The sequence below is a fragment of the Symsagittifera roscoffensis genome, unplaced genomic scaffold, assembly GCF_963678635.1.
Source record: "Symsagittifera roscoffensis unplaced genomic scaffold, txSymRosc1.1 SCAFFOLD_277, whole genome shotgun sequence".
Classification (NCBI taxonomy): domain Eukaryota; kingdom Metazoa; phylum Xenacoelomorpha; order Acoela; family Convolutidae; genus Symsagittifera; species Symsagittifera roscoffensis.
In genome coordinates, this window is record NW_026971618.1 from 1 (window position 1) to 10,481 (window position 10,481).

General features: G+C 35.3%; 1 protein-coding gene across 1 annotated transcript; it reads left to right on the top strand.

Annotated features, from left to right (window-relative positions):
• Positions 1-4,751: 4,751 nt before the first annotated feature.
• On the top strand, positions 4,752-7,810 carry LOC134856556 (procathepsin L-like; the record flags this gene model as incomplete). The annotated part of the gene is given in 3 exon segments (XM_063872830.1): positions 4,752-4,912; positions 5,746-6,037; positions 7,095-7,810. Coding segments are annotated over 3 exon segments (977 nt in total), but the record flags the coding sequence as incomplete, so codon positions are not given.
• Positions 7,811-10,481: the final 2,671 nt, after the last annotated feature.

Sequence of the window (10,481 nt, forward strand, 5' to 3'; positions counted from 1 at the left end):
AGGCAATAATGCCCTAATTTGTTTAGTGCTTCACTTTACATAGCATTTCGAAATCAATCTGATTTTTTTTCATTTTTACTTCATAAAAAACAGCAAGGGTAGTCTAATTTTCGTGGCTTTGCGCTCAGACGAACTTTCTTGTTACCTTCATAAAAACCAGTAGCAATGCAGCGGGCACTACCTTTTGCCTCGCTTTCTAAGCTTTTCACAGGATATTTTTCGAACTTGTTCGATAATATACCTTTTTTTAATTTGATTTTTTAATCGAGTTCGATGGTTTTTGAACCGGTTAAATAGAAAAAAAAGCTCGCTCAAATTTTCAAATTGTCAGTCTATGCAAAACTGAGGTTAATTGAGTTGTCGCTTGTCTCCACTTTTTCTCCTGATTTGCAAAACTCAGCTTAGCTGTTGTGTATAATCTGCTTCCAGTGTATTGTTAAAAAACCTTGATTTGATTTCGAATGAGTTTTCAGTCGGAAAAAATTACGGCGACCACTCTGTAATTTTTGGAAATTGAATAACAACTGGAAATTGAAATTGCATTAAGTATCTAAATTTTGTCTGTGTGGCGATGCTCAAACCTCATCAGCTCGACAAAAAATGCAAGCAAACAAAAATATAGATTTAAATTCCATCAACATATTGTAGATCGTAATTTCAAAGATTTTGTCAACTTTTTTTGTAGGTCGACTAAATAGATTTTTCGAGCTCTTCCAAAGCACTACAAAGACCCAGTTTTGCCAAAGGCCAAATTGAAAAAGTTTGAAAAAAGGCCAAAAGGCGTTTTTAGGCATTTTTTGGAAAGTTTTGACCAAAAAAGTTCGTTTTTTTTTCGGCGCGCACTCCCCCCTCTAAATTATTATATATTGGCGACTAAGGCGCCTTTAGAAAAACTTTAGGGTCCGTTACCAAAAATCGATATCTCAAAAAAGTACATAAGGGGACCCTTTGGGTCGGCAGGGGGTCAAATCCCTAAGGGAGGTGAGGCGTCCACCCACCGTCCCCTACCCCCTACCCCCTAAATCAATCCGCTCCTGATGTTATATATTCCGCAACTTTTTTCGCAAGTGAGCTTGTAAGGATATTGTTATAAGATGAGTTAATTGTTTTTTGACACAAGCCAGTGGAAAAATTACGCGTTCATTTAACAGCATGACCTACTTTTAAAGCGCTTTTTAATTTTTTTTGCTCGCGTTAATTCTATTTATGCGTTTTCAGCAAGTTTTAAGCCAGTTCTAGTTTTTGTGACTGTCTGCGATAAAATTTAGAAAATTTTCATAAACTGCTCGAAAAAACTTTCCTAAACCTATTTAATTATTTGATTAAGTCCAATTCCTGCATTTAGAAAAAATAAGGTTTATTGAAAATGAATTAATTGAAATTGTCAACGAGTAGCTAAATTTTTGGTCATCTATAATACAATAATGAACTTTTTCAATAAAAACTGCTTTTTAAGTTTTAATTAAAAATGGCAGTAAAGATTATTTAATTGGGATGTCGTTGTTCGAGGTTTTGGAAAAAAATAGTGCAAATTTTATGCTCGGGGTTATTTTTTGCTTCAAGCAATGACTAGTAAAACTAACAAAAAATATATGCTCGGGCATGCTTATTTGCTGATTACCAACAGTTTCAGAATGAACAAGGATAGCCGGTTATTCTGCAAGTAGCACAGAAGGCTCAGACCATCGTCTTTAATAAACAAAATGAATGTCGTTTTTTTTCGGTGTTGTGTGATTAAAAAGATCTTAAAGAAAAGCTAAAGTTTAAGAATTTTTGACATGCTTCGTAAACTACGCAAAATGGAAAAAATATATATGTTGAAAATTGACTAGAAAAACAAAAATTCAAAAATTTGATCAATTTGATTTGCAGTTTTTGAATTTTTGAAGTTTTTGATTTCAAAAAGCGCTAAAATACTCAATGAAACTAGCTTTCCTTAAATTTCATTAAAGACTGAAGCTTACAATTCGTTAAAATAAGCTATTGCAAGCCTATTTATTTGCTCGAATTAATGCGAAAAGTCAAAAATTTCAAACCAGTTTTTCTTGACACTGGGAAAACTTTTCGAAATTATTGAAGGCCGTTCGAATCACTACTGAAAGGGTTTGGGTATGAAATATCACTTAACTCTCTCCGAAGATTATTTGAGGTAGCTACTGATTTTGCAAGGAAATGAACACACCGGAATACAAAGTTCCTCCCCAATTTTTCAAGTGGTCGGAACAGTACCAGTTTTTGACGGAGTAAAATTCACTGGTATCATTGAAAAAAATCATAACGCCGAGTTCAAATAGAGAATATATACTGCTTTGTATGTTTTTTTTTTGTAATTTTTGATGGGTACAAAACAGTCAATTTGGTCAATCTAAGAAAAAATTTTAATGCAAAACCTGCTGATTTCTATTATGGCGTAGCGTAGATGTTGAATTCATTCGGGACAGATTTAAGTCCAAATTGGATTATAGTAAACGATGGCAAAGGTTCAAAAATGGAAAAAACGTTCTTTCATTGCGATGCCAAACTGTGCACTGGATAGGTGCTCAATTTGGTGTCGGTATGTTCCTAAGCAGAGAAAATTTTTAAATGCGTTCGAAAATGTAAGATGATTCCACTTACAAACTTTCCGTTGATTCCGCGAACAAATACCTCTTATATGAAACTTGTCGGCACATTATTTCGAATAAAATTAGTTGCTCCGGATTCCCAAGCGTAAGTGGATTCCGCAAAGGTTTAGCAAATTCCGGAATATAACAAAAAAATTGAGAACTGTGACCCTTAATTTATCACATTTGTTTGACTTGAAAATTTTTTTATCATAATGTCACAGTTCTCAAAAAAAATCACAATGTGACAGTTCTCAAAGTTTTGTCACGATGGGAGCAGTTTTGTTTTTCTCACTTTGAATTAAGTTATAGATATAGAAAATTTCCGAACAACATCGGGTGTTAAATATATTTAATCATGGAATTAACTTCTGAAGTTTATTTTTAACTCATATCATAGTATATCAATATTTTTAATAAGCAAAAATAAGTTCAATTGGCTCTTTCAACTAGTCTTTTGCTTAAAAATAATGACCAGTTTTGAGAAAAAATGTAATAAAAATGGTCGAGTTTATATAATAGAGTTTATATTAGAGTTTATCTGTGTATTAGAGTTTATCTATGTACTAGAGTTTATCTATACATTAGAGTTTATCTATGTTTCAGATTCGACCTTATGTTTATCAATTTCTGCTTTAACTCTGTTTTTCAAGACGATTTTTCCACATCGAAAAAGAAACAATGCACGAGATATTTGCATCACGAAGAACCGCTTGTTATGGCCCTGTTCAAAAGTACATGCTACTTTTGGTTATACTGCTGGGCTGAGTTACGTTGCTGCCTCACCCTTGAGCAACGAGCACGGGCTTCGAACATCCAACCTACCGACTGAGAAGCGTAGACGTAACCACTTCCCTGCTTTTTTCAGTTGCGAAATGAGTGTATTAGTACAAACCTTCTTTTTTCTAATCTAAGTCGCAAATGTTCAGGCCACTTTTGGGGCACCTTTACAGCTTTCTGATAGCATGTAATTTGACTTCGAATAGTAATAGGTTAACACAGTTGATTCATTTTTAATTCAACAAATGAACCGAAAAAATTTTTTTTTTAGAAAACAAAACAATATTGAAAATTCGATTTCATAAATTTTCTAACTCAATATATCCGGCATTTTTTTGAAATGCATAATTTATACTTAATGTGTTCTATGCTTTGCGATTTGTTACATGCAAAGTTAGTGTGAATGCCTTCAGTTCGTTATATTCCAAATTTTTACCTGCTAAAATGAGTCTATTTGTATTGGGTGCCACTTTTGCTGAATTGCATTGACAATTTTTAGCATGTGTGGCTGCTTTATTCGTGGCTAGTTTTTGTTGCTTTTTAAGATTGGGTGGCTGAGCGGTTAGTGCGTGAGCCTCAGTCTCTTGATTGCAGTAGGGAGCAGATTCGAATCTTACATGTAGCCGAGTTTTTGCTAATTTGAGGCTTATTTCTACTTTTTCTTATTTACTTTGATAGAGCTGTTTTTTGGCCGTGTTCTCGCAAGTGTTTGTGAAGCGCAGCTTCACCTCTGTGTCCATGTAGCATGTATAATTTTTGACCTTATATGGCCGTGGGGTCAAGAAGAAGTTGTCTTTCTTTCTTGACCTATTACAGAAACACTTTGAACAATTGTTTATTTTTTGCAAAACGGCGTTGGCGATACTATTTATACAATTGAAGAGAGTAGTTTTCAACTCATGATAATTGTGTAAAATTGATCTTTTCGAAATTCTTCCGTTCGAAAACAAATATTATTTATATGACCTTACTCTAAGTACGCTTTTAGGCGGAGATCAAAAATCATTCATTTATTACTCAAACTCAAAGTAAGTAGATCCGAAAACGAAATCATACTTTTGTGAGAAAAAAAACTGTTCTGATTTCAAATTGTCTGATTTCAAATTGTCTTAAAAAATTCAACTTTTTTTTAAAAATAATTGAGAGAGTTTAAACTGAACTTTCTGCAATTTTTTGGGCTTGTCGGATTCACTTGTTTAATTTTTGCGCTAATTTGTTCAACAGTTGAAAAGAAATAAACCCAAACAAAAAAAAATTTCTACCATTCACGATTATGTTTTAATTTGACTTTAGCTTCAGGCGAACTGAAATTTCCTCTGAAAATTTTTTTTCGTATCTGTTTCAGAATGAATTTGTTCGTGGCTCTAGCTGTGGCGCTTCCAATGACCCTGTCGGCCGTGCCTCTTTCTCTCCAAAGGGATCCTCACGCGGAACTGTTTGATGCCTGGAAGGTCAAGTTCGAGAAAAAGTATGACTCAGGAGTAGAAGAGGTCACTCGATTCGGTATCTGGAAAGATAACATGGAAAAGGCAAATTGCTCATTTATTTTATTTATAAAACAATTTTTTTTCTAATACTGCGTGAACAATAAAAAAATTGTTTTCATCATTAGTTACTAGTTATTTCCGTAAAAAATATTTCCAAAACTCTAAACTCTTAAAACTATTTCCATCAGTTTGTGCGTTTTAGACAAAAAAAGCCAATAATTAAAAATCTTCGAAAACAGTTTAGAGAATCAACCCCCCCCTCACAAAACCCCCCTCATCGAAAAAAAATTACGCACTCAGATCAAAGGCGGATCTTGGATTTTCTCGAAAGGGGCGGGGGCGGATTTTCAAAAAACATTCAAAAATTTTGACGACCTTTTTTTTTAGGTCGACAAAATTGATTTTTCGAGCTCTCCCAAAGCACTGTTTTGCCCCTATTTTGGCTAAATTTTCTGCGCCGCAGACCATTTTTTGAAAAACAGTCAAAAAGCCGTTTTTGGGCACTTTTTGAAAAAATTTTACAAAAAAATCGCGTTTTTTTGGCGCGCGCTCCCCCTCAAAGTTAGTATATATTGGCGCCGAAGGCGTCTTTAGAAAAATTTCAGGGTCGGTCGGCCGAAATGGATTTCTGAAAAAGTATCAAAGGGGGGACCCTTTGGGTCGGCAGGGGGTCGAATCCCTGAGGGGGGGGGGGCGTACGCTCCCCCCCTAAATCCGCCCTGACTCAGATGTTGGGTTGTATGTCTAGCATGATGTAAGCTTCTGTTGCAGTAAAAACACAAATTCAAAGTACCACTCAACATAGAGCTAGACACCTTAGCAAGGTCATCAGCACTCACAAAAACCATTACAATAGAGTTTTTTTGAAACTTCAGGTGATGTTACATAATCTGAAGTACAACCTCGGACTCACCACTTTTACTCTGGAGATGAACTTGTTCGCCGATTTGACCTCCGAGGAGTTTGCAGCCCAGAGACTCGGAATGCGACAGATTGTCAAGACCCAGCCGGGGTTCGATTCCGAGTCCGGAGTGTCGAGCAACCCAACCAGCAAAGACTGGAGGGATGATGGTTGGGTGACTGGCGTGAAGGACCAGGGACAATGTGGAAGCTGCTGGTCTTTCTCCACCACCGGAAGCATGGAAGGACAGCACAAGAATGCCTCAGGTAAAATGAGTGGTAGGCCAAAGAGCCGAAAGGCCAACAAGCCGAAGGGCCAACAAGCCGACGGGCCAGCACACCGAAAATAAGATTATCATTCCAACAAGCCGAAAATCAATTTTATTATGCAACATAACAACTGATTGTCACTGATGTTATGCAACTGTTACATAATTCTGAGGTAATTTGCGTTATTCTGTTGTAATTTTGGCTTCAAGATATGGTGGTTTGTTGGATATCCGCCGGTAAAATGATAGAGTTCAAACAAAAAATTTCTAGAACATTCGGGATGTTTTCTTTCATTTCTGTCAGAAAACACTTTTTATTTCAGGTAATTTGTTTGGCCTTTTTTCAAAAATTTGCCTGCGGTGCAGAAGTTTTGGTCAAATTAGGGTGTTTATAGTGATTTGGAAGACCTCAGAAAATCGATTTGGTCGACCTAAAAATAATAAAAAAGATCGACAGAGTTTTCAAAATTTTTATGAAAATCTGCCCCCCCCCCTCGAGGAATTCCTAGATCCGCGCCTGGACTCATGATTGAAAATTGAAAATACTTCAAAATAAAGGACCCTTTGAAATAAAAATTCTTGAGTTTCTGGAGCAAAAAATCTAATTCTATATGCATTTTTTGTAACAAGTCCTCTCAAATCTCTTGAAAACACACCATGCGTCATCAAACATCGTATTGCAGAAAAAATCAGATTAATTTTTTATGAAGCAGTAGAATTTCGATTAGAAAGCAGCATACTTCTACTTTGGTCGGTCTTCATGACTCAAAGCACAATTAAAAGTTCAGAAATTTTTTGATTTTCAGACAAAATAAGAGCAAAAATAGTCGAGAAAGTTTCCTTTTTTTCACTATTGGCAATATTCCAAAAATGGCACCTAAATAAAAATTTTAATTAGGCGTATGATAAGTGCAGTATTTGATAATGCCATATTCAATAAAAGTTAAAATATGCCGTTTTCAATAAAAGTTACAATATGCCATATTCAATAAAAGTTACAATATGCCGTTTTCAATACAAGATACAATTCAGTTTTTTTACTGTTCTAATTGCAGGAACACTGGTGAGTTTGAGCGAACAACAGTTGGTAGATTGCGACACTTATGACTACGGCTGCAATGGTGGACTCATGAGCAACGCAGTACTGTGGCTCTCACAGAACCAGGGCTCAATCAGCGAAGACGACTACCCATACGTCGGCTACCAGCAGTCCTGCAAAGCCAGCGGAATGACTCACGTAGCCCAAGTCTCTAGCTACTTTGACATCACGTCAGGAAGCGAGTCCAGACTTGAAGACTCAATTGCTAGCGTGGGTCCTTGTTCGATTGCAATTGACGCCAGTCATTTCAGCTTCCAGCTCTACAGCGGCGGAGTGTATTTTGAACCCAGTTGTAGTTCTTACCGACTGGATCATGGTGTGTTGGCTGTTGGTTATAACAACGAAGATGCGGACCAGAAATACTGGATTGTGAAGAACAGCTGGGGAACTTCTTGGGGAGAGCAGGGCTACATCAAGATGGCCAAAGACAAAAGCAACAACTGCGGAGTTGCCACCCAAGCCGGATACCCCGTTGTCTAAAAACAAAAAATGATAGGAAATAGAAACAAAAAGGGCTGAAACCCGCCGACTGAAAACGAATAAATAAAGTAACTGGTTTTTCAAAAATGTAATTTGTGTTGCAATAATGCTGCATTCTGTTTCACTATTTCTGCTTTAAACTCACTGTTAGTATTAGTTTTGATAACTGACTTGAATTGAACTTTAACTTCATTGTTTTTTCAAATTGAAGATGCAGAATCAACGGGTATGAGTATTTTGAATAAACATAAGGCAACGATGCGCAATAAAAACAAAACAGAAACGGATACCGAGCCACTAACTCATTTTATTTGATTATTGTTCGACTTCGAAAAAAAATGTGGAAAGTGTATGCTTTTTATTCACCTAAATTTTGGCGCTCACAATAAGCGACTTTATCAAAAAAAATTAAATTTCATCGAAGATATCGACATCCTAAATTTAGAAAAAGTGCTTCAACTCTTATAAACTTTTGTAAAGCTCTCGGGGTTTGAATATTGCCAACTTACATACGCTCTGGTCTCTGGACTAACTTTTGCGCACTGCGATTTATGATGCTAAAAACAAAGCACGAATTATCCCGCACCGAGCGCCCCCTGGATCATAATAGATTATGTGGTCATAATATCATAATATGGTCATGACAAAATAATCGATTATAATCCACTAAAAGTGGATTATAATCCTAATATTTCTATACCAATAAAATCCCTTATAACAGATTATAATCGACTATAATGAATTTTTTCGAGGAATTCTTCATGAAATTTACAATTTTATACAAAGTTATTTCATTTCCTGTTTGGTGCAGTTGCTACGCATTACGTTTCATAAAATGTTACATTTCACTATGAAGAAAAATTTTTGTCTTCTTTTTATTTTATCGCATATAACACTTCAATTTACTGTTTTTCAACGCAACCCACCCACCCCCCGTTCATTCCCTCTCAGTTTACCTACCAACCCCCCAATTCACCCCCACCGCTTTAGTTGGGGAAGGTAAAAAAAAGCTTCAGGGGGCGAGGGGAATTTCTCCCAATATTTGCAAAATTTTGCAAAAATTATGGAATTTCGTTCTAAAATTGTAATGGATAATAATCAATTGTAATGGGTTTTTATTTCAAAAAAAATCTATTAAATTGGATTATCTTGGCAAAAATAATGGATTATAGTCAATTAATTTAATCGGCAATATAATCAATTTGGCGATGGCAATATAATCAATTTCCAGGTCTGAATTTTACATATGTAATGGCTTATGATGGATTATTTTTGTAGCGTGAATCGATTATAACCGATTAGAATCTATGAGTTCTCGGTGCGGGATCCCACACTGCAAAATCGTTCTAAAACTGAGACAAGCAAATGGTTCTATTAATTTCAAATGACTCCAACTTTTGAACCTGCTATTGTGCAAAATTTAATTGGCAGACGGAGCATAAGGGTTTCAAAACACCAAATTTCTAGCTCGGAAAAATTACAGCGCGATAATGCGGAAAATTTAATTGTTTTTGATACTATCTTTTGCTAACTAAATTTTTTTTCGTTTTTGATTTTGAAGTATCACAGACAGTTGAAAATGTCCTCTTAACTAGTTTCGCCATGGTTACCATATCGAGCAGACGAGCAAATATCGCAAAAGACTATTGGCAGTCTTAGTTGTTGCAGAATAACTTTTGATCTTTGCTAAATCAGTTCTCCAGAATGTTGAGAAATTAAAATAAACAAAAACAAGTTTACTCAATGATTTGCACAGTTATTAGGTTAACTTTCTCAGCAATTTTTTAGAACTGTTTTGAACCTAGAGTCGACGTTTCAATGAACGCCAAAAAAAAATATTGTTGAAAAATCCTGAATCACATGAACAGTAATAAATCTCTCCAGACAAGCATTTTAATTTGAGTTTTCTAGGGTTTCTCCGCTTGTCATAAGTTTTTCTTCCAACTCAATTTCAGCACTTTTGTTTGCAGCTAATTGCAGTTTAATCCGCTTGATCCAATTTTCAACTGTATCTACATTTTTCTGACTTTTCGCAGTTCTTACTCAAGTCGCTAGAATTTGCGGTCCTCTAGTCGGCTTAAGTACCACAGATCTTCATGACTAAAAAAACTTGAAGCAAACCAATTATTAAGATATAGAAATGTGACAGACGGCCATGCATGCAAAAAATGTTGGAAGTTAGAAACGAAATTTCGAATGCACTTGTTCTGTTAAACTTGGGCTGAAAAACTATGCAGTTTGAAAATTTATGCTGTTTGAGTCATTTGATCCTTAAACTTTGTACGATCAAGATTTAAAAAAAGTTTGATCAACCTAAAGTAGTCGATCTTAATTTGGAGGAAACGAGATTGAGAAGTCAGACTGGTAGCCATTGGCGACGAAAAAAAATTCATCATTTTCAAATAAACTTCTTATTGCTGAGGATCCTCTGGGAGGCTTATTCTCAATTCAATTAATGCAAAAACAACCAATACAACAACCAAAAACAACAAAGGTTTAAACTATTTTTGTCATTTGAGCTGAACAAAAGGAAAAATTAAAAAAAAATTAATTGATGCTCTTGTTTTCATTTTAAGAGTCTAAAAAATTGATTCAATCTTTTTCCTAATTTTATTATCAGAATTCAATAACTGCCATCATATAATACCGACGGACACAAGTCGAAAAAAAATTATTTGGAAAATAAGTTGACGCAATTAAGGCCGAATTCTACCCAATGTTTTCGACTCAGAAAAAATAGTCTTGAAAAACTCATAAGAGGCTACTAAAACCCATATCTAATACGCAACTACAACACATTACATTAACTATGGTGTTATTGAAAAGATTACGTTTTCAGTTTTGTTTATTCTGTGAAAAAAGT